Consider the following 23,864-nt stretch of genomic DNA (forward strand, 5'->3'; position numbering starts at 1 on the left):
ATTGTGGTCGAACATGTCAGTATAGATCAAAATGTCTGAAGCACAGTCATGTCATGCCTTATTTCTTGATATTTTTCAAGAAAAATGGGTTCAGTAATTTATCGAAGTGCAAACACATACAGTACATGAGGCAATAACAGAGTTTGTTCACTTCTAACAAGCTTAAATCAGTATTTGGTGCGACTACCTTTATTCTCCAACACACTCAGAACTCTCTCGGGCAGCTTTCTTGTTCATTTTTTAAGTAGACTTCAGAAATAGTTCTCCAGACTTCTTGAAAGACATTCAAAGCTCTTCGTTGGAAGTTTGCTGCCTTTATTTCTGTTCTCTATCAGGAGGATCCTACACTGCTTTAATAATGTTGAGGCCCAGGCTCTGGGGAGGCCAATCCATGGCTGGTGGTTTCACTGTGTGTTTTTCTATCCAGCTACACTTTTACGGCATTGGCAGTGTGTTCGGGCTCATTGTCATGCTGTTAATAATTAGTTGGTTTCACATGGAATTGCATTGTGGATCAAAATGTGATGGCCTCACACCATGACAAAGCCTGCTCTGTGTTTTACAGATTGCTATAGACACTTGCATCCCATCAGATCTGCTGTTACTGATTTCCAGTCCAGTTTTTCCTGCCATTTGGCTCTCAGCCTTAAGCTCAAAAAACCAAAACAAATGCACATATGGACAAATTGACATTTATTGAGATGCATCTTGTTCGTCACGTGCTCGTTGCATTCTCCTGATGCTTGAACACACAATGAACAGCAGGACCACAAGAAGGCCAGCACCAACACCAGACAGGATGTATACGATCACCTGAAACACTAAGGAAGAGAGGGTGCGAGATTCTATTTAAAGAGTGTCATTCATACTCTTTCATGTAATGATTCTAGTTTGGTGTATTGCTGGATTTACTTTTTTCCCGTTTCATGCAGGGGTCTTTCTCGGCTTCAGTGTTATTCTGGACCAGCTGCATTGGCCCCAAAGAGACCAGTTGAAGCTGGTGGGGTTGAGATGCGGCCTCTCTTCTCGGCCTCTCCCCCTCAGATGCTTGTGGGAGGACACAGGACAGATTTTTAAAAAATTCCAAAAATAAACAGCACATTAAGTGTACTGTGGTATACTCACAAATGAAGGTACAACGCTGCGCACAGTCAACGTCATTCGTGCAGATTTCCACCCAACAATAGAAGTACATCTGAGTGAGAGAAAACACATAGCCAGGTCTGTGGGGGAAAAAAACAAAACGCTGCGTTGCTGAAATATTATAATCTGATGAAACATACTTCCTCTGGACTTGGATGGCCTGTGCTGGGGTCCAAGAAGGCAAAGGTCTTGACATCAAACCTCCTGATTTGTGAGTGAGATGTGGTCTTCCCCTGTTTGTCCACAGGGACAGAGCTTCTCATATTATCCTGAGGATTTGGACATCTGTACAAAAGGGACAAAACTGTGCTGTTATATTTTTAATTTTTGTTTTTTTATTGAGGGGTGGGGGTTAATAACGTACCCATCATAGAGAAGTGTCCACACAGAGTGTCTTGACCCAGGATAAGCAAAGCAGTCTCGCACTCGCAGGGAAAGTGTGGGATCTGGAGATGGCTGCACGATGGAAATCTCCACATTCACAGCTTCACGAAGGGGCAAAGTCAGTGGAAGCTGTTCCTCGGGAATAAAGGATGTAAAGGATGCATCTGCAGCAACAAACATATACACATCACCAGCTGTCATTTGCATACAAAGTGCCTTTTCATTCCATTTTAGTACCTGTGGCTATTCTCATTTGCACTCCGATGGACCCCAGTGCAATGACAGGTGGTGGATTAGTCACCGCATACAAAGACCGCAGTTCTGCTGCACGCTTCAGATCAGAGGAGTCGTATTCACACTGGACCTGAAGACTAAAAACCCCAAAACATTCATCACCACCAGTACTGTCTTCTAGAAGAAGATGTATCCATCTCCATACCTAAATTGAGAATTTTTCCCATCATTTCCTGTATGTAGCTCCACCACTTCCACCTCGTAGATCACCACATCTCCATTTGCCTAAAAGCCGGAGAGATTTAAAAAAATTAAAAAAAAAAAAGGTTTAAGAAAAGAAGATGATGTGAAAATTCATGGTGGACCACAGACACATCTAAATGAAAGCTTGTGCTCAATGCTGTGACTGGCTTTGTGTAACTGTGCAAAAATATTAGGATGATACCCCAATCTAAATATTAGATATAATATTTACCTTCCTCTTTGCACCGCAGTCTGAGACTCCTATCTTGAAGACAGCAGTATCTGGGGTTGTGACAACAGGGTGACAGTGCGGCTGATCCTTTACAATGAGGCTGCTGGGATCAATGGGCGTGTGTGCATCTGCAGCGTTTACTGAGAACACAAAGTGTCCGTCCAGAGAGCAGGCTGGATGGAGTCAAACAGGATAATGTTGCATAGTTGTTTTTTGAGTAAAACACAAATTAAAAAACCCAAAAACAAAACCCTGTTTTGTCCTCATCTCTGCATAATTGTCTTTATAACTACATAATGTTGAATACTGCATTAGCATGTATTGAAAGCTCTGCTGCCAACTATAGATGTCATTTTACTGCTCATCAGTGCCAAACATTATTGGTACTGCTTGGTACCTGGTACTCTGTAGTACCAAACATATTTACAGTGGTAACAAGACTGCATTTTGTAATGAAGGCCACGCATATACTGGCAGGAGGTCTGTCCACAGTCAAAATACATAAACCTCTGATTAGGTATCCATTTCTGATATTTCTGATTTCCCTTAAGCCCCCCACACGACTGGTTATTAAGGGGTTAAGAGTCCTAGAAGCAGCCCTGCTTGTTTAGACGAAAGGTTGGAGGGGAAAATACAGATCTTACCATTGAGTGTGTAGTAGCAGGCTGAATCACGAGCATCATAGCAGCAGCCCAGTTTGTAGCAGACATCACTGGAAACCCTTTGGTGGCCACAGTCCACTCGAAGAGCTCTTTCAATGTCACAGTTTCCAGGGAATGCTGGAGAAGAGTTCTGTTTTTAAATGTCTTAGATCGTCACTCTGAACTGTGCAGACTCCTACCCAGTATTGGTAATTACAAGAACAACAAGACAACACTCTAAACTTGGCTCCATAGGGAAATTGTGCCAGGGTGACTTTTGACTGATGAAAAGGGAGAGCGGATTTTAGGTATACAGGACACAACTGGGTCAGTGAGTTTGTCAAGCTCAATCAGCTGTCTCCACTCACGTGTTGGGCGAGGCTGGGTCCTCTCACTTCTTGCCTTTATCAGGGGACAGCTGATGTTGACCCTGATCCATCGATCCTCTCCTGCCAGCTGGACCTGCAGCGGGATGACGACTTTGCTGCCCTGAGGATGAAAGGTTATTGCAGCATGGCTGTCAAGAAGTGACATACATGCAGATTGTAAACTCATTTTTACCTCCATTGGTTTCAATCATTAAAACTTAATAGTAAATATACTATAGTTGCATTATTTTTGGCCCTACTTGGCAATCCCATACATTTCCTTCATGTAAACTCTGCAGCAGGATTCACACCTCAACACGGACAAAGCAGCTGTCATATCTGCTGAAAAACGAGAGGCTCTGGTTCTTCACTCTAGCCACTTGCACTCCACAGGTCTTCTCATACTGAGGCACTGGGACTGTGGCCCCTGTCACGTCTAAGGAAACAAAGCACACACACACATGGTCTGAGATCAATGCAAAAGATGAGGGTGAACTAAATGAACCAAGCATCTTCCTCACATCCCGCTGCCCTACCTCACCTCTGGCGTACACATTGTTTTTCACCATTGGACCAAACACAGCTCTGATGCCTCGGAGAGAGCAGGTGACTCGCGGCATGGCGAGCTGTTTCCTCTGCTCGAGTGTTTTCTTCCTGTGATCGGGGGAAAGGCAGACGCAGCGCCGAGCCATGACGGTGAAAAGTAAAAGAGTCGCGCAAATCTTTATAAAACGATAATTCATCTCGCTATAGTTTGCAAACTTAACAGCAGAAACATCCAGCCCTATCTAAGGCGCTGGAGACGGTCACGTGACAGCTGTTAATTAGTGTTAATTAATTTAAAGCTATGGCGTTCCTCGGGCTCGGGGACCAGTGCAGTGCAGAGAGTTAAAGGGTGTCGCAGACCTGCTCAGCGTCACCCGCCTGCGCGCACCGAGAGCTACAGAAGCTGACGTGCACGCGGCCACAGAATAAAGCCGGTAATTAATAAAAAAGGTCAACGTTTAAATATTAAATATCACACTGAGCGCATGCACGGCCAACTCTATCCTAAGGGGGCCATTAAATGAAAGCATTGCATAACTCGCTGGCCTCACCCCCCTCTCGCTCTCCCCATGGCAAAGCTTGTACCCACCCCAGTTATTATATAAGCAGTCTTAAACCTTTACTCACTGCCATCAGAACACCCACTCATCCTGTCAGAATTGCAAGGAAATGCCCATTTTGTTGCTCTATTCCAGCTGTGTTTGCTTTGAAAACATTTTGCTTTGCAATAAATGACCTGATTTTCTGTGCAGGCTTAAATGAAGTTAGTTATCTTAATCCAGACCTAGCTGGACTCCAGCACAGTGCAGCTTTCAAGCTAATTTTAATTTAGCTAAACCTTAATTATCCCATTCAAAGGCTACAGTATAGAAAGTGTAGTACATAGAATCAGGGAGAGATCTCGGCAGTTGCTATAATGATGTTGCCTGCGTGGATATGGTTGTCGTTTTTTCTATTTCCCTTATTGTCAACAAGTTTATATACACCGGGAGAAACAGATATATAGCCAATACAAAAGGGGGCAAATAGAACAACAGCAAAAGAGAAACTGGGAAATAATCGGTTACACTCTATGCATAGTTTTGTATAAATAACCTAATTTTTGTAAATTATTTTTTAATAATTTGCAGGATAAATGTTGTAACTGTAACATTTACTATATTAAAGTAAAAATGTAAAATACCTGGTTAAAAAAACAGTACTTCTGATTGCATTGCACGTCTACTTCATTGTATTTTGGATGGAAATATAACAGAACATAAAAGCTTGAATTACTTACGCACATTTTGATGTTAAACTGCGTATTAATACAGAGGATTATGCCTTAAATAGCGGCAGTACTTCATGTTGTAATACATCTATATGAGGGAGCAGGGCAGCTCACGAGTTTCTCCATCTGTGCTTTACCTTGTATAATATCCCGGAAACACCCATCATAATATGTAACTATATTATTTCAAATTATCAATAAAATGATGAACAGTTGGCTTGATTCACTTGTTTGTATATGTAACATTCAAACAATAGCTAATTATTAACTCTGTAATATTATTCTATTTTATCTACAGAATTCCTACATTAAATTACACTAAAAAGTAGAAGGAGTGGAAAAATAGGTGAATTAAAAACTACACGTTAGCAAAAAAATAACAACCAAAGCACCCCCCCCCCCCCCCCCCCCCCTCCCCGATGAGCTAGCAAAGAATTAGTAAATGATAACGGATAGGAACAACAACAAAAACCAAACCAACAAAACAAAACAAGACAAATAAAAAAACAAACAAAAAAAAAACCCAGTGGATTTTCAGAGATAAAACTAAATGAATACGAACAAATCCAGTCTGGAAATTAACTGAAACTAAGTAAGAAAATAAATAATTAAATAAATAAATAAAGGAATTTCTTAGTAAAGGAATTAATAAATAAAATAAGATAAAATATATTAAAACTTGACGGAAAAAGACTGTGATAACTTGGATTTCATCGTCAAATTTATTTGATTATTTATAATTTACATTATTAGAAAAAAAATGTTACACCTATCCAAAACGGATGGGTGGCGGGGAAAATACGTTGGGAATAACAATCCAGCGTAAACACACTTTTATTCAGAAACCATTCTGAATATTTCTAACTTTTACTGGGATCGTGTGAGACACTTCTTCTGTTTGATCGTGTGGATATTGTTTACAGTCCCACGGCAGGTCACGAGTTGTCAGACGGCGTGGTGACGTAAGGCTCGTGACGTTTCTGGGTGATTCCCGTCAGGCTGATAGACTGGCTTTAGCATTAAGCATAGGCAACAGGAGAGCGTAGGACGGCTCGTAAACATGGCTTTGAATCGAAATCATACGCATAACGGCAACGTGTTGATAAACAACGGAGAGAGGTGAGGGTATTACCTAGTGTCAGGGTGTTTAATTGTATTAACTAGCCAACTGTCGCCTCTGTTTTCGGCTTGTTTACCTTTTACTTTCCAATGCGTAGTCAACTCAATGCTATCCAACTGCTAGCCTCCAGCTAGCTGGCCTAGGTAATGTTAGCATTAGCTGTTTTATTGTTTACTGTATATTTCAGGGCGTTGTGTATTTTGTGTGCTCTTTTAACGGCGAGACATTTAATGGCCTTACTTTAAAATCGTCGCATAATGTGGTTTAAGCAAGATGCGTTAGCGGACTATCCAAACAGGAAGTTTTGGCAGCATTTTTTGTCAGGATGTTGAAATCTTGTAAAACACAAATGTCTTCCCATTGCATGTTTCGTAAAGCAATTTTTTTTCTAGCTGCTGCGAAATACAATTTCTACATGTTAGCGTACTTTTTAGCTCCTTTATAGTTACTGTAAGCAGTGACCTAATTTTCATTTGCCTCATCTTTATCCAGTGTTTTAAGGGAGTGCAAGAATGTGGAGCTGTCATTCAGTGATGTCACCTGCAAGACAGATCTGCTGAAGGGGACCAAGAAGGGCACGGTGTACCTCACACCATACAGGGTACTACCCAAATTATCAATAAACAAAAGATTCCTGTGATGTTTACGGCTGCTTTTCATGTGCTCATGTATCCTTATGTAACTCATCTTTTTGCCTCATCTCTTGTTCACCGGCTCAGTTGGTGTTTGTATCCAGTAACACCAAGGACTGCCTGGGTTCAGCCATGTTCCCCTATTACCTGATGAAGGGCTGCAGCATTGAGCAGCCAGTCTTTGCAGCCAACTACATTAAAGGGACAGTGTCTGCTGAGCCCGGTGGTAGGAAGCCTTTTGCTTTTACACTTAGTCACTATCATTTGATTGTCTGTCTCTAAAACAATCTCATATGAACCCATATTAGTGAAAACTGTGGTGTATTAGTTTCAGAACTTTACTTTGCTTAAAAAAGGCAGCTTTCTGTATTTACTCTAAAGGGAATTGACTTTTTAATCAGGTGGCTGGGAGGGTCAGGCACATTTCAAGATGTCATTCCCCAGTGGAGGAGCCATAGAGTTGGGACAGCACCTCTTCAAACTGGCCACAAATGGTTCGTATGCCATTTTAATTCAGTACCTTTTCTTTATAACCAGGAAACACGTGTTAAGGTAGCTAAACCCTTTACCAAAGTAGCAGTCCTACTATATTAAAAACATGGTACAGTTGCAGTAAAAAAACAAAAACTTTAAAGATTAAACGCTTTATAGAAATAAAGGACATTACGATACAGATAACTCTGTGTCTTCTGGAGTCTTTGGAAAGTCACTTTTATTCTTTCTGTGCTCCAGCTTCTCGTGGCGCTCCGGTGCAGAATGGAGCTGCTGCCTACGGTTACCCTTCACCTGGTATGATGAATGGCTATGGCCAACCTCCACCTGCTCCTCAGGGCTATCCCTACCCACCACCTCCCCAGCAGAATGGCTTCTACCAGGGGCCTCCCCCTGCTGCTGGGAACATGCCCTACTCTTATCCACCACCTGCTGCTGCAGGTACACAGTCTCGCTGTCTGTAGGTCTATTTTTAAACGTCTGATTCAACTGAAGACCGGCGGCAACATAAGTAGTGATTTTTAAAATCTAGCTTATAGTCAGCGCAGTTGTAACTCCAGGTTCTGCATTTTATTTTGTAGATTTCTTTCACTTTCTTTTTTCCTTTCTTCCTCATAATCAATAAAAGTGCTTATAGTTTGTAGCCTTGTTTTCTTGCATTTGTATGTAAGCGCACTTTTTTTTTTTTGTCTCTTTGCACATAAGTTAAAAATGTGCACCCTCGAGGCGCAAATCATGCTGTCCCTCTCTCTCTGTCAGTGTCCTGTTTTTTTTCTTTATCTTTTTTATTGTGTAAATAATTGTACAAACAGGCTGCAACCCCCTGTGACCTTCAAACTGCATCTTTAAAAAAATAATAAAAATTCTGTTGGCCATCTGTGTTCCAGGAATGTACCCATCTGGTTTTGACTACATGGCCCCTCCTCCCCCGTACCCTGGGCCACCACAAAACTGGGCTGCACCCTCTCAGAACTGGACAGCACCACCACCACAACCACCTCCAGGTCTGTTTCTCTCACTCTCCTTTTTTCACTCACTCCCTATTTTTATTTTTATTTTTTCTTCCTCTGTGCCACTGCACTTGTCAGATCGGATCTGTCTGCCTCAACATGAATCACTTCAAAGCACGCCATTAAAAAAGAAAAAAGGGGGGTGCTGATGTCTCCTTCTCTACAGATAAAAATGTCAAGGAATAAAACAGTCTTCTCGCCCTCATGTTGTTGTTTTTCTAGCAACTTTGGGGATTTTCGGTTAAAAACAGCGTCACCTTCTGTGCATCAGTCTGTGCTTCATCACCTTGTGCCAATAGATTTTTCTAAGTTTGAGGATCTTAGAAGTTTTCAGTTGCGCTTCATGTGACTACTAAAGCATTCTTCTGTGCATCTTTTCTCATTACAGTGTTAGGAACTGTTCTAGAGTATGTTCTGCGGTCATTACTCAGTCTTCATCTCCCTGTTTTTTGCCATTTTATGCACAGGTAACGCCAAGGCGGCTGAAGCAGCAGGCAGCGCATATTACAATCCCAGCAATCCACACAATGTCTACATGCCCATGGTAAGCTGCTTTGGATGTCTTTACCTCAGCAACATGTGACCTCTTCTTTAATGGCATTTTAATCATATTAAACCATCTTCTGGGTTTGCGTGCAGGAGCGACCTCCACCATACGCACCTTCTTCAAACTTCCCTGAAAAGAAAAACAACTGAAACGTGGGCAACGTCACTTCCAAGACACTCCTCTCTCGCATCCTCTGTATCCTAAATAAATTCTAAAGTGAGGTTTTTCTTTTTTCTTTTTGTAGACTGCAATAAGGTAATGCAATTAATATAGCGGTTAAAAAGATGTCAATTAAAATTTCCCAATGAGAGATTGTTTTTTTAAATTTTTTTGGGAAGGACTATAAATGGAACAGCTAATGACGTTTTAGTGTTTTCCATATTACATCAAGTCATTTAAATGGTGGACAACTTGTAAAGCAACAGTTGGGATTCATTTTTTTCTGTCTGATTCTTCAGCACCTACGCAGGGACTCGTGCAGTGTCCCAGCTGGAAAGGGGGGGGGGGGGGGAGGATTTGGAGAATGTATTTTTAAAGACAGATTTGTTACCAAAACATTTTGTAGCCGTTTATTGATTGCAGTTCATGTAATTATTAATAATATCAGCTTCTACTAAGAACAGTTATGTATGATTGCAAGTGCATTGTGTTTCCCCATTATAGCTTTGTAGTCATTTTCCACATAAAAAAAACCAGAACTGTGTTCATTTATGTTCAGCGACACAATAACTGACTGATTCTCATACTATGGCTCGCACAGACACGCAGACTGGTGACCAGTATGATCCTGTACTCAATCTAAGTAACTTCATTCATGGTATGACCTTAAACTCCCAGTTCTAATTGAGTATCTTTACAGGGTGGTTATCAAAAAGTTGCGTAATGTTCAGAAAGATTTCTTATGAAACGAGTCTGTGTATGTGCAATATTTCAGCCTTGCATAACGGCGTTACAGGTCACCTGCGGGGTTATCTGAATGACCTTGTGCTGTACTCTGAGCTTCTGTTGTGTTGCTGTATGCAGAGCCAAGCTGAAACCAGAGCTCTTCTCCTTCAGTAATTAACCTAGTGTGAGGTTACAGGTTACACTGATTTATTAAGGCTCACCAGTATTTTGCCTGCAGGTGAAGCTTCTGAGTGCAGACTGTTATCCCTGATTCTGCTCAGTGTGCATCATTTAGCACCCGTTTGAAGGTCTTTTTGCGCATAGTTGTGGTGGTTAGAGGTTTTTGTTTTTTTTTAGGTAGATTTAATCAAATGCCTGTATATTAACATCTCTTTTCTTATTCTTTTTGCTGAATTTGTCAAAAATCTAATAAATGTCAATTATTAAATTTCCCCCATTTTTGTCTTCAGTCATTTATAAACTGTCAGTTATTTATGCCATGTTTATTTCATAGATCTTAAATCAAATAGAGCCTCAGACAAACAAAAATAAATTTTACAGAGTATCATTTTTTACAGGGAGTGCAGAATTATTAGGCAAATGAGTATTTTGTCCACATCATCCTCTTCATGCATGTTGTCTTACTCCAAGCTGTATAGGCTCGAAAGCCTACTACCAATTAAGCATATTAGGTGATGTGCATCTCTGTAATGAGAAGGGGTGTGGTCTAATGACATCAACACCCTATATCAGGTGTGCATAATTATTAGGCAACATCCTTTCCTTTGGCAAAATGGGTCAAAAGAAGGACTTGACAGCCTCAGAAAAGTCAAAAATAGTGAGATATCTTGCAGAGGGATGCAGCAGTCTCAAAATTGCAAAGCTTCTGAAGCGTGATCATCGAACAATCAAGCGTTTCATTCAAAATAGTCAACAGGGTCGCAAGAAGCGTGTGGAAAAACCAAGGCGCAAAATAACTGCCCATGAACTGAGAAAAGTCAAGCGTGCAGCTGCCAAGATGCCACTTGCCACCAGTTTGGCCATATTTCAGAGCTGCAACATCACTGGAGTGCCCAAAAGCACAAGGTGTGCAATACTCAGAGACATGGCCAAGGTAAGAAAGGCTGAAAGACGACCACCACTGAACAAGACACACAAGCTGAAACGTCAAGACTGGGCCAAGAAATATCTCAAGACTGGTTTTTCTAAGGTTTTATGGACTGATGAAATGAGAGTGAGTCTTGATGGGCCAGATGGATGGCCCGTGGCTGGATTGGTAAAGGGCAGAGAGCTCCAGTCTGACTCAGACGCCAGCAAGGTGGAGGTGGAGTACTGGTTTGGGCTGGTATCATCAAAGATGAGCTTGTGGGGCCTTTTCGGGTTGAGGATAGAGTCAAGCTCAACTCCCAGTCCTACTGCCAGTTTCTGGAAGACACCTTCTTCAAGCAGTGGTACAGGAAGAAGTCTGCATCCTTCAAGAAAAACATGATTTTCATGCAGAACAATGCTCCATCACACGCGTCCAAGTACTCCACAGCGTGGCTGGCAAGAAAGGGTATAAAAGAAGAAAAACTAATGACATGGCCTCCTTGTTCACCTGATCTGAACCCCATTGAGAACCTGTGGTCCATCATCAAATGTGAGATTTACAAGGAGGGAAAACAGTACATCTCTCTGAACAGTGTCTGGGAGGCTGTGGTTGCTGCTGCACGCAATGTTGATGGTGAACAGATCAAAACACTGACAGAATCCATGGATGGCAGGCTTTTGAGTGTCCTTGCAAAGAAAGGTGGCTATATTGGTCGCCGATTTGTTTTTGTATGGCAGAAATGTATATTTGTGAATGTGGAGATGTTATATTGGTTTCACTGGTAAAAATAAATAATTGAAATGGGTATATATTTGTTTTTTGTTAAGTTGCCTAATAATTATGCACAGTAATAGTCACCTGCACACACAGATATCCCCCTAAAATAGCTAAAACTAAAAACTACTTCCAAAAACATTCAGCTTTGATATTAATGAGTTTTTTGGGTTAATTGAGAACATGGTTGTTGTTCAATAATAAAATTATTCCTCAAAAATACAACTTGCCTAATAATTCTGCACTCCCTGTATTTAACATACAGTTAAGCCAGAATGCAGAAGCAGTATGTAAAAACCTGCGTGTGAACACACCTTACTGCTTCCATTTAATAGTTATAGTGCCGCTAATCAACTGGATTTGATTAACTTATAATCAGCAAGTTTGTGTTTGATAAAAAACCAAACGCAGCATATTAGCAAAAACACTTCATACCAACCGTCAAACGTGGTGGTGGAGGTGCCATGGTTTGGGCTTGTTTTACGGCCACCGACCTGGGCACCTTACAGTCACTGAGTCGACCACCAACTCTAGTCTAAGGAGCTTGGAAAGCAAAGCGTGTGGACTTCTTTGAGTTGCTTGAAGACGTTTCACCTCTCATCCGAGAAGCTTCTTCAGGTCCTTTGTCCCTCTTTGGGGGGGAAACTCCCACTGGGTTTAAATCTGGGACTCTCCACCATTGACCCTTAGAACTGAAGAAGCTTCTCGGATGAGAGGTGAAACGTCTTCAAGCAACTCAAAGAAGTCCACACGCTTTGCTTTCCAAGCTCCTTAGACTACGATGACCTGGATGACTGAGAACCTTCACAGACACACCAACTCTGTAAAGTATCCTAAAGTCAATTGTGACTCCGTCTGTCCGACAGCTAAAGCTTGGCCCAAACCAGGTCATTCAACAGAGTGATGATCCCAAGCACATCAGCAAATCTACAACAGAAAGGCTGAAAAAGAAAAGCAGTGGCCAAGTCAAGGCGAGCCTTTATTGAAAAGCTGTGTTGGGACCTCAGTTGTGCATAAAGAAATGCCCACCAAGCAACATAGTGATGTGAGACTGATGAAGTCACACAGCGTTGCTGGTCTTCTTAGGAAGTTGTTCACATACCCTTTGACTCTTACAAATGATGGAATGATGGACAATAAGAATAATCCACACTCTAATTAAATAATATATTTATTAGATTATTAAACACTGTCAAATCTGAACAATATGGTCAGTTTTATCACAGAATCACACTGTACACATAACACAGTTTAAATATCTTAATAAGTAATGATTGCATTATCATGCACTGCAATAAAACAACATATTTACTACACACAAATGCTTTCAGGACCAATGCATAATCACAGAGTTTAGATCGACACCAGTGGCTATGTATCTAGGTTTCACTCACAGAGACTGAACATTAATTCTACTTTATGGCTCAACTCCTGTTTTTTCCAGTTCCTTACTCAGGAAAAGGATGTGTGGTTTTTACTACCATGTACGTTAAATAATGCTATACATTTCTTTGTAGTCATCGCTAAGTTGTAAACTAGCATGAACGTGTGGAGCATGTGTACTCATGGAGACGGGAGCGCTACTGAGACTTTATATACCTTCAAGGACAAACACAGAAATCCAAAAGGAAACGACGAGACTGATTTGTTTGGATTTAGATTTGATCATCCAGTCTTATGCCTATAAAAAAAAATCCCAGTAACTTTCCAATTTATTTAACAGTAATTTCTTTTAGATCTACACTCACTGCTACGCCCGACTACCAGCTTAGATTTCCTTTTGCACTCAATTGATTAAACGAGGCGCTGGAAACGTTCCTCTGAGATTTTGGTCCATAATGACACGACAGCATCACACAGCTGCTGCAGATTTGCTGGCCTGACATCCATGATGTGAATCTTTTGTTCTACCTCATCCCAAAGACTGTTGGATTGACATCTGATGATGGTGGAGGCCAATGGGGATGCACAATTCTACTAAGGTTGCTCCCATGTGATTGGCTGATTAGATATTTGCACCAGCAATCTGTTGAACAGATCTGATAAAGTGGACAGTGAGTGTACCCTCCCCATCTTGGAGAAAATGTTTGGTGATCATTAGGAAGTTTTTGTAAAGAAAAACACTTCGGTTTTATGTTTTCTGTCTATTTTCAATGTGCTTAATGATTTTTAATGCAATATCTGTGTAGAGACACAGAGGCCCATTTTCAGCAGCCATCATCATCATCAGAACTCCTCTTTGATTAGAGAATCGATGAAGATCAATAAAGTTGTTTTGGATTCATCTGTTTAAAAAAAAAAAAAAAAATCACTTAATGAAACTGTCCAGCTGAGGACTTTGGAGGCATCTGTTTGTCAGACTGCAGGCACCACGGGCCTCTTTCTCAGCTGTTTACCAGAGCCTTCCACTTCTCTTACTGCTCCAGTTAAAACCACATTGCTCTGTTCTGTTAAGGAAGTAGCACACACCTTTTTATGCAATCTTTGGTTTTGTTGGTTTCCTGCTTGAAGAACCTTTTTTTTTTTTAAAAAGAAACGAGCACTCAAATGCTGTTGATTCTTGAATCAGCACTTGCAATTGAACTGTGAAACAAAACGAGTTTTTCCTGATTATCACTTAAAGAACAAAATGTGCTAATGGATGGTTGCAGAACACTGACCACCATAGGTCTAGATAGATGTTCCACTGAAAGTCATAAATAATGCACGATTTCATTAATCATTAATTGTCATATAGGACATTTTTGTTTGCTTGCATGGCGCCTTAGATGAATCCAAATCAACCCCAAACATCTGAGCAGCAGTGTGGATGCTGTTTGAACTCATGGAATTTATTTTATATTAAATTGCTGAACATACTTTGCAGAACTCCAAATAGTTGTTCTGAAGCATTCGGTCACTTTAGGCCAGTTTCATGACTTTAAATTAGAGAAAATGTCATGAAATGAGAAAAAATTACTACTCCACTGAATCCCAAGTTGTCCCTTTTTGTAAACACCCAAACTCAGTTTTAGGGTTACATGACTGTAAGTGAGGAAAATGAATAAAGAATTTAGCACGAGATCTGACCGTCTATGGCTCCTCCTGTAGGAACCAAACCTCATTTCTGCGTCCGTAAGGCCTGAGCGGGTCATAGCTACAGCAGAAGTACTGCTTGCGCTGAAAGGGGGCCGTCTCGCCCAGGGTACGTGTCAAACGCAGGGCCTCTGCTCTGTACTCGCTCTCCCCTGCGAAGCCTCCAAACTGCCTGCAAATTGAAAAAGATTTCAAAGCACTTGCTGTATACACATCAAATAGTAATAGTAATAATAGTAATAGAACCACTTTAAATGACACATACAGAGCGTAGACGGTCATGCCGGGCCTCTCTTCAATCCTGATGGCACTGTCGGTGGGAGTCGGGGGTTCTTGCTGGTAGCTGGTGGGAATGCGGATGGCCACCACCAAGCGGCGAGAGAAAACCCCATCGTTTCGCGGGTACACTGTCATTATGATGGGAGCTGCTGTACCCATGGCCTCACCTTATGATTTAAAGTGTGAGACGGAAAGGGAATTTCAAAAAAATAGGAGGAACATGGAAGAGACAGCAGAGAAACTCTCTCCCTGCAGCGGCATTACCCAAATCTAAAGGGCAGGAACTGTGCACTTTTTTTGTGGACTATGTAACAAAATTATGCAAATGCAACACTGATAGCAATAACAGAGACGCTGCAAAGCAGCACATGTAAATCATACCTCCAACAGTGAAATAAATGCCTATTTCACACTGCACTTCTATTTACCTTAACTACAGCAGGGAACCAGAGAACATCTGTATCTGTGAGTCACCTAAAGTCAACCCAGTTAAATTCTATGTAAAAATATTCTGTTTATTTAAGATAAGTTTGGCCCTGAAGTTTGAGCCATGTGTTGATTCCATTATGCTCATTTGTATTGCTTTAGGGTGCTTCAAAGTGCCAACTTTCTTTTGCTGGATGCATCCAAAGAATCCCGAATTGAAATCAACTGCAGAATTTAACAACAGCAATGAAAACAAACATATTTTGAGGCAAAGCTGGCACACTTTTTAGATTTTACTTGTAATTCTATTCATGGATTTTTCTTTAAATATCTCAGTGATCATTAAAATTAAAGTTACTGTTGATAATGTTTGAAAGTAACTGCCAAAACAACTGCCTTTTTGATAAAGGTTATAGTTGGAGGTGGATCGGGTGGTCCTGAACCATGAGTTATTCTACTATAGGCTAAGGCTGCTGGAGAACTTCCCATGATGCACTGAGATCTTCTTTTCACTTCTAATGCTTTTACCACCACTACTGCATGTCATTAACTTCTTGTCTCTTCAAGCCCTCCTTTGATCTCTGCTCTTTCCTCTCACCCCCAGCTGCTTCCCTTCCCTCACTCTGGTTCTGTTGGTGTTCTCTTCCTGTTAAATCAGGGTTTTTCCTTCCCACTGTTGCCAAATGCTTGTGTCTGATTTCTGTTGTTTTCTCAACTCTTTTTCAACTCTTTCATGGCATGCATTTTTAATTTCTCTTTGCTATTTGGGCTGATTGGGACCTAATCAATGTAAAAACAAAGAATTACCTGATTTATTTTTTACTTGATTTTTGTTTCTGAGAAAAATGAGATCCACATATGAGGACGTCCGTAATATGATGCCCTCGTAAGTGGATATCAGGCTCTCGTAGAGCAAAATTTAGTATTTTGGTCTAGACAACCCAAAAAGTGATGTCCACATATGTGGACGCCAGGTCCTAGGAGGTTAACATTGTAAGGGTTTTACCTTGCAATGTTAGGCCCATTGAGGGGAGCTGAATTATACTATATAAATAAAATTTAGTTGGCTCAAACTTGCTTCTGGAGATCTTAAAACAGAAAAAAGTATGATTAATCATATTTTTAGACAACTGAAAAAAAAGCAGCTTTTTAAAATATTTTTATTCTTTCATAAATTCCAGGATTGACCACCAACTCAACAAAAAATCATCATGGTCTGTCGCTTATGAAAACTACAACTTGGCAGCAGTGATTAGTCCAGTGAATTTGTGCTTCATGGCTGTTATTTATTGGCACTAAATATGTTTTGGAAGGTGACAGCAAAGCTGAAAGAAAGTATCTGAAGGTCTTCTTGGCTCAAACTTAATTTGGTATTCTCAGCGAACGTGGCACATGATCCACTTGAAGGATTTATTCTCCACTTGGTTTACCTTGTTCATTGCTTCCGCCAATATACATGAGCAGCTTCCTCATTAGCTCTCCTGTTACTTGGTCGAAGGTTCGCCCCTCAGAGGAAACAGCAGCAAACTTAGCAGCATCATACCGTCGCACCTCAAAGCTGACTCCATCCTAGGGAAGAAAAAGGAAATTGGAGGACGTCTTAAGGCATCGGCAGGCCAGTCACTGCTGCACGAATGCAGACCTCCTGTTCTGTACACACACACGCAAACACCACTGTTCTCATCCTGGGGATGGGAGCAGCAGAGGTCAAGCCCAGATATGATTCACCTCTGACACACTGATGCTGACAATCTGCTTCTAAGGACAGAAGCCCTGAACTAGCGAGATTTACACACAGAGAGTTCAGTGTCTGTGTGTGTGAGACCAAAGTGGGCACATACAGATGAAACATATTTATACTGATTTGATTTAATTTCTTCTTCTGCTCTGCAGGGCTCCGTCGGCTTACATAGAATAATGGGGAAGAGACACACAGTCTTACATAACAGAGCACATGCAAAAAGAAAACACACACACACTGCGCGCTCTCTTTCACAGCGTTAATATGATGCAACAGTTTTACATTAAATATGATTAAGTGGGGTTAATGTGGAGCACGGTCACTCAGCCATGCTGCGGAGCAGGAATTTGGATGGGTTTTGATGGAGTGATGCAGGTTTCAAAAGCAGCTTTTCACTCACTGACACGGTCACACTGTGCACATGCTTCTGCATTTGTAAGATTAGGTTCGTGCACTGAAATTTAACTGCATTATATCGTTGTCATCCACTTCTTTTGAATAATATGCAGTGACTTCAACCTGCTGGCCTCTGTGAAATATGTCGTTTATTTTGCAGATAAGGTGTTTATCTCAACGTGATAACAGCGACAAAGAAAAGCAACAATGGAAACAGGCTCGGGGCACAGTTTCCACTGCACAGTCTCAGTCCTATGTGGGCTTCTTGAGCATGTTTTCACTACCCTGGAGGGACATTCAAATCTAAAAATATCATGCAAATATCTTCATCTTTCAAATTGAATTAGTGATTCTTTGTCTACTATCAAATCCCCAGATGCTAAAAAACATTTCCTTTTGCTTTACCTTTGTAACCAACACCTTTTCATCCTCATAATCTTATTTAAAACCCACAGAGGACCTGAAATCCTCTGGAGTGGCCTTATGAGGACCCTATAGCCATATTTATTCCTCTACACATGCAAGATAACGCTGAGTTACTGTGAAACTTTAACTTGTGACGAGTACCCGGGCTCCTGCATAGTAATTACAGGGTTTTTGCCCTGTATAGCTTGTCAGTGGGACCGCCATTAATGTTGCATATGGGTGACACACAAAGAAAGCAGAGCCTGACTTCAGTTAAGTAGTGCAATTAATTTGTCTGTCATGCATCTCTTTTTGTGTGCATGTGTGTGTTTACCGGCTGTCTGATGCCAGCTTATACAGTGATAATTATTCAGCGCCTGAACCGAGCACACTGAAGTTATTATCAGCACTGACTGCTAAAGTGCCCGTCAGTTCATCTTATTTTGAAACAATACTCTATGTTCTGCTGTGTGTGTGTGCGCTTGTCTGTATTCTGTGTCAGAATTAATTAAGCGTGTATGGTGTCAGAGTCACACAGGTGCTCCACAGATCATGTGACAAGCTCTGATTTCAGCACCTGCTTTTTAAACATCAATCAAGTACAGAGATTTAATGAGCCTCCAGATTGTTTTCTAAGTGTAGTGATACACTGAACATTGGACAGTTAATACAAATGATCACTCACTAGCAAGAATCCTGTATTTCTGACAGGTCTCCATTAAAATAAGGTTGTAATTCAAGATTAAATGTTAGTGGAAGTGCTTCCAATCTAAAAAAACAAACAAACTGTTATGTGTGCACATACTGCTGGCTTCAACTGTCTGTTTTTGAGTTTCTGATTCTGACAACAGATGTAAAGTATGCTGTCAGAACAGATCTGACTCTGCTTGTGTCCGTTTGGGTCATTTAATTCCCTGCCTGTCTGGTCAGTTGGGCTGGAAATCCTGTTTGTCCGCCTGCCTTTGTCTTTCTCCCAAAAGTTAGCTGCTATTTAGGAGATGAACACACAAAGATACTTTTAAAACATGCGCGTCAAGACCAATAGTAGATGACTGCATGCACATTTATAGCGGTGGGCACACAGAGCCTAAGAGAATAACCTTGAAACAGCCGCGAGGCCTTAGTTATTAACACATCAGTGAGTTTGCGGTTATTTTTCCACGGTGTGGTTACAGTAAACATAAAAAACAAACACATTATGCATGGTGGAGCTGAGTCTTTGTTACTCTCCTCAGCAGGGATGGCTGGTGTATCAGAGCACCTACAATCCGTATCAGAGTTCATACAGGTCTGATCAGCATCCTCTTCCACCCCAGCGACAGTTACTGTGTCTTTATACACACACACACACACACACACACACACACACACACACACACACAGTGCCATATTGGAAAGAAACAGTGAGCCACACCGAACATGAACCCTCAGTCTTTCCGATTTTAGTCCCCTGTGAATGTTCTTGTTTTAAGATTATGCGTCACCATCTTCAATTATTTCTGCCTTGTTGGTTGGAGGAGAACCTGGGGCTGGTTTACACTTTACCCCCCACGCTGTGGATCAGCATGCATCCTCATAGGTCACTGTCAGGCTGTTTGGCCTGCAGCAGCAGGCTAATCACCGTGTTAATTTTAAACGAAAGTCTAATAACACGACCTGCACAGAATTAAGTAAAAGGTGAAATATTCATGGAACCAGAGGAGGGAAACTCGCACATTTATAATCTGACAGAATCGCTGTGCGTAATCGTAACTGTACACGCGCGTAAAGCCAAGGATAAAGACTCAGAAGAAGGAAATCGCAGGAGCAAAGCATGTGAGAACGAGAAAGCTTTGTCTGAGCACACACGCTGCTTACCTTCGTCTCGCTGCTGAGCAGCTTATATTCCGTCTCCTCGGTGTTTCCGAAGAGTGAATTCTTAAACATGCCAAACATGTCGCTTCGGCCAAGTCACCTCTCCTCTCTCCGCTCCTTTAGTTCTGTTTCTCCTCCCTCTCGCCTTTCTGTTTGTTGCAAACAGCTTGCTCTCTAGTATGGCAGTTTTTTTTTAAATGTCGTCCCCCAACTCCTGGAAAAATCTTGAACTGCAAGAGGTAACTCACAGCAATATCCAGATGCTCCTCTCCTCCAGCGAAGAGCGCGCACTACGCTCCAGCGAGCACAGACTCACAAATGACTCTTTCTTTCTTTCTTTTTTCGGAGGCAGAAGTTGGAGATGCTTCCTCCTTTTCCAAACCAAGGAATGATTAAAAAAAAAAAAAATCATCCTCCGCTCTGAGTAGTTGACTGTCCCCGCCCTCTTCTCTCTCTCTCTCACAGGTTTTCCTCGTACAAGCTTGACGCTCACTTGTATCACCGCCAGTTTTCATTTACCATCGTTAACTTCATTTAATTGGAGAATCAATTTATCAACATGTCACCAATTTTCTACCACTTATTACTCCACGAACTACCAGGTTGCCCCCGCATACATACAATTATGCATTTAATTGCATAACCGTGAGATGCTGCATTATTATTAACGCCATCTCCTCAAACTCTCACCACGGAAAAGCAGAATGACCTGCAGTGCCAGGGTCTCCCTCATTCTGTCTGTTCCAGGAAGCCTGAAACTGTGGGGGGCTTTCTGTGCAGTATAATTTTTTGACACAAGCCTTTGGTTTGTCAGTACGCATTGGACCTTGATTGCTGGGCTGTGCGCGTGGGTTAGTTCGGGGCAGCACACGAGTGCACGTCTTACTCCGTGTGTCAACTGTGAGTTTGAGCTTTGCTTTAGGGTTTGTCTATTTAAATTCAGACTGAAGGCAATGTTAGTCACGACTGCAGAGTAAGGGAAACAGGAAGGATAGGATTTATGAAAAAGTGGAATGGATAAAACTAGCCAGAAAAACGATGTACTGTATGAGGGAACTCTTGACAGAGGGGCAAAGATCCGATGTCGCCCGGTTTGTGGACCTAAATTAATGGGAGAGTCCATGGGATGTCTTGTGTAGGCCTATTTAACTCATTATTCTCTTGCTGACAGTTTCAAAGAGCTCCTAATTTAACTTGAAGGTCAACCTGCTTATTTTCAGCTCCACGTTTTTATTCTGGGACTCCAAACAGTAGCTTAGTAAGATGCACAGTTCATATCATTATCTTATACTAGGCCTCGGTCAATGCCCTCAGTAAAAAACATTTGGCTCATAGATATTACTGACTTTAATATTTGAACATCGAGTACCTTGCAGGGCCAAATTTCAGTTTAGTTTTTGCGTAATTTGGCATAAGTCAGCTTTGTCATTCAGTAAGCCTGGAGAACTATTTCTGAGAACTACTTAAAAAATGACAAGAAAACTGCAAGAGTGTTCATGCTGTCTTGAAGAATAAAGGTCATACAAGATATTTCTGTTGTATATACTGTATTTCTATGTGTTTGCACTTGCTTCAATAAATTACTACTCCCATTTCCCTAGGAAAATAAAGGGTGACTAAAGACTTTTGCACTGTTGCATGCACTCCCACCACCTTTTATTGAAATGAGGGCTCAGCCATCTTCACCATGCCTACATGCACTGATATGCTGCCATGTGACAGCCTGATTAGATACTTGCATTAACATCCAGTTCAACAAGTGTACCTAATGAAGTGTCCATTAGTGCCCATATGAGAAAAAATAATTAAAACTAAAAAAACTACACATTTATGTTACTTGTAAAATAACACACAGTGAGTAAAATAAGTCTTAGCAAAGTCTGTCCACTGTAAGCTTCATCAGCGTGCCATATTTTACATTGTGTGCTAAATATCCTAGCTGATCAGCTTCTGATGAAGTGTATTTACCGGCTCCTTAAGTACATGAAATCAAAATAAAGGACTTATTTAATTAACAGTTTAAATAACACAACGTGTTTGATGATGTATTTATATTGTATAAACATCCTTCCAGAAAAAGTGTCAAAATGATTCCTGTTTTAATAGAAATAACTCAAAAATAAAAATGTTCTTACATTTATTTTTAATCATTGCATTTAAACACACACAGAGCTGTGGATTAGTAGTGGGGGCGATATATTAAATCAGATTTTAACCGCAGCTTACATTTTCACAGTACACTGATTTTTTCTACCTTTTGAACACAGGTAAAATAATCTCTCAGAAAGCTCACATAACATAACATAACTCCCAACCTGTCAAAGAGTTTGATTTACATGAGCTCGACTGTCCAGATGAGTCAAACACACACGACTCTTAAGATTTTAAAGACTGTTTGTCCAGTGTCCTCACTTCTCCCAGCCTTTGCCTCCTGGCTGGGTGGGCAACCTGAGCCCCACGAGACCAGCCACCTCTTCTGGGCTGCGCTCTCCCTTGCCATGGTAAAGATTGTGCAGGACCAGGTGGTTTCTAGTGGAAGCTAGTAAACACAGGTATGTGTGTGAGGCATGGTGCGCTTCCTGCTTGGCACGGCAGTACCTTTCTCCAGTCACCTGTGAAAGGTTGAATATAAAAGAAACAAATGGATGATAAACAATAACATAATAAGAGAAACTGTTCGTCTAGTGTTGTTTACAAAAAAAAAGTTACCATAAAGAAAATACAGATGAATAAAGTAGAAGGTACCCTGGAATCAGCATAGAAAATTGCCGCTTTATGATAAACAGGTATGCTTTCATCAGTCTGTGTGTGTGTCCCACCCCCTTTCAGGATTTCTAACAGCTGCATGGACAATATGCCTTTAGTTTAGTCCCCACAGACCAGCAGCTATACATTATAAAGCCTTGGGATGCCTTTAAAGGACGATAAATGCGAAACGACATACAAGCGTTCCTCCCAGCTGTTTTGCTTCAGTGACTGCAGATTCAAGCCCCATGTTAAGCCACACTCTCCCAACCATTAATAATACACAGTGTATGTCTGTACGGCTAAATATAGATAGAGAATCGCTTAGATGGAGATAACGTCGTCTGGACTGACTGCTTTAATGAAGCGAGTAGTTTCAGCAGCTTTGGTTCCAATTAACTTAAATGCAAAAGTATATGAATATCAGTAGATATACATTTGGTTTAAAAAAATCCCCACAAATATATTTAACTTGGAGTTTTCCATGGAGTGAAAAACACTAACAATTTGAATCAACGACGATTTTGATGATTTTAAACGCGACACCTTAGGCTAATTAGCTGCTAGCTAACGTTTGCGTGCCCTTCTGCTTCAGTCACCTTGCTTACAGCTTTTAAGCACGTGTCAAGTAGACAACAACCACTTTTCAGCATCATGTTAGGCAACAGGTCTGTTAGCACTGCTGTAAACTGCTTAAATATGTCCTCTTAACGCCAATAAAACGAAACGGAACGTTTTCATTCAATAGTTATCAGGCTAGCCAACGACTGCCATGCGAGCCCAGTGCAGCAGTAGTTAGCAACTGAGCTAACATCAGGCTTTGCGCATTTACTGGTATGCTTACCTTATTCTTGCGAAACTGGTCCATAACATAGTTGTAAGCTAGTGACTTTTTGTAACTCGGTCCCTGAATTGCACGCAATTCTTTCAGGATTCCACGACACACTCGCAGGGGCGATGACAGCGCTGCCATCTTTGACCTGTGTTGTGATTGTAGCGGAGTGGAGCCAGGCATGCTAAATCACACACCGCACAGTCGATCTGTTACATATCGACCACAAGGCGGCGATATAGTTACACCTAAGTCCTCCTAAGTTGACTGCGTGGTCGTTTCCTCCTTGCCACTGGTTGTTACCCTGCAACAGCTTAAGGTAACTTGGACTGAATTTAAAACACGCACGTTGGTAATGTCGCCTTGCTATGAGAAAATACATATGTAGGTATGGAGAGACGAGCTTATGTCCGGCACTGCTCGGTGTTTTCTTTATGAACCTTGGAGGATAAACACAACTTTAGCTCTTTATTGTCACACTGTGTACAATAGTATAACGA

The 23,864-nt window shown here is 41.2% G+C and overlaps 5 protein-coding genes across 7 annotated transcripts in view; 2 read left to right on the plus strand and 3 right to left on the minus strand.

The window, feature by feature from the left end:
• Positions 1-412: 412 nt before the first annotated feature.
• On the minus strand, positions 413-4,429 carry LOC309704488 (zona pellucida sperm-binding protein 4-like). Its single transcript, XM_082529660.1, has 12 exons — positions 3,787-4,429; positions 3,557-3,681; positions 3,246-3,366; positions 2,881-3,015; positions 2,237-2,409; positions 1,967-2,046; positions 1,765-1,898; positions 1,508-1,691; positions 1,284-1,428; positions 1,126-1,195; positions 913-1,047; positions 413-821 (listed from the first exon to the last, which is right to left on the minus strand). The coding sequence occupies exons 1-12, from the start codon at positions 3,986-3,988 to the stop codon at positions 694-696; spliced, it is 1,632 nt and encodes a 543-aa protein (XP_082385786.1). The 5' UTR covers positions 3,989-4,429; the 3' UTR covers positions 413-693.
• A 1,581-nt stretch (positions 4,430-6,010) lies between these two features.
• wbp2nl (WBP2 N-terminal like) lies at positions 6,011-10,199 on the plus strand. The gene is made up of 8 exons (XM_082529607.1): positions 6,011-6,180; positions 6,674-6,782; positions 6,901-7,039; positions 7,215-7,307; positions 7,546-7,746; positions 8,193-8,309; positions 8,783-8,859; positions 8,955-10,199. Exons 1-8 carry the CDS (start codon positions 6,122-6,124, stop codon positions 9,009-9,011), a joined length of 852 nt encoding a protein of 283 aa, XP_082385733.1. The 5' UTR covers positions 6,011-6,121; the 3' UTR covers positions 9,012-10,199.
• A 2,570-nt stretch (positions 10,200-12,769) lies between these two features.
• On the minus strand, positions 12,770-20,469 carry LOC309704563 (heme-binding protein 1-like). Of its 2 annotated transcripts, XM_082529790.1 has the most exons (5): positions 20,036-20,469; positions 19,791-19,936; positions 16,822-16,960; positions 14,952-15,132; positions 12,770-14,858 (listed from the first exon to the last, which is right to left on the minus strand). In XM_082529790.1, exons 2-5 carry the CDS (start codon positions 19,866-19,868, stop codon positions 14,684-14,686), a joined length of 573 nt encoding a protein of 190 aa, XP_082385916.1. In that variant the 5' UTR covers positions 19,869-19,936; positions 20,036-20,469; the 3' UTR covers positions 12,770-14,683. The 2 variants fall into 2 exon arrangements, with proteins under 2 accessions (XP_082385916.1, XP_082385915.1); XM_082529789.1 differs by having other exon boundaries at positions 19,791-20,468.
• Positions 20,470-21,869: 1,400 nt separating this feature from the next.
• Positions 21,870-23,585, minus strand: fmc1 (formation of mitochondrial complex V assembly factor 1 homolog). Its single transcript, XM_082529717.1, has 2 exons — positions 23,377-23,585; positions 21,870-22,399 (listed from the first exon to the last, which is right to left on the minus strand). Exons 1-2 carry the CDS (start codon positions 23,545-23,547, stop codon positions 22,196-22,198), a joined length of 375 nt encoding a protein of 124 aa, XP_082385843.1. The 5' UTR covers positions 23,548-23,585; the 3' UTR covers positions 21,870-22,195.
• The window catches only part of grin2ba (glutamate receptor, ionotropic, N-methyl D-aspartate 2B-a), a 141,188-nt gene continuing 140,906 nt past the window's right edge, over positions 23,583-23,864 (plus strand). Inside the window, exon 1 of one of the 2 annotated variants that reach the window (XM_082529708.1) lies at positions 23,583-23,752. The gene's annotated coding sequence lies outside the window, so the exon portion shown is untranslated. The remainder of the gene's footprint in view (positions 23,753-23,864) is intronic. The other variant, XM_082529707.1, reaches the window with a different exon arrangement.

The sequence above is a fragment of the Aulonocara stuartgranti genome, assembly GCF_965226115.1.
Source record: "Aulonocara stuartgranti genome assembly, chromosome: 4".
NCBI lineage: Eukaryota > Metazoa > Chordata > Actinopteri > Cichliformes > Cichlidae > Aulonocara > Aulonocara stuartgranti.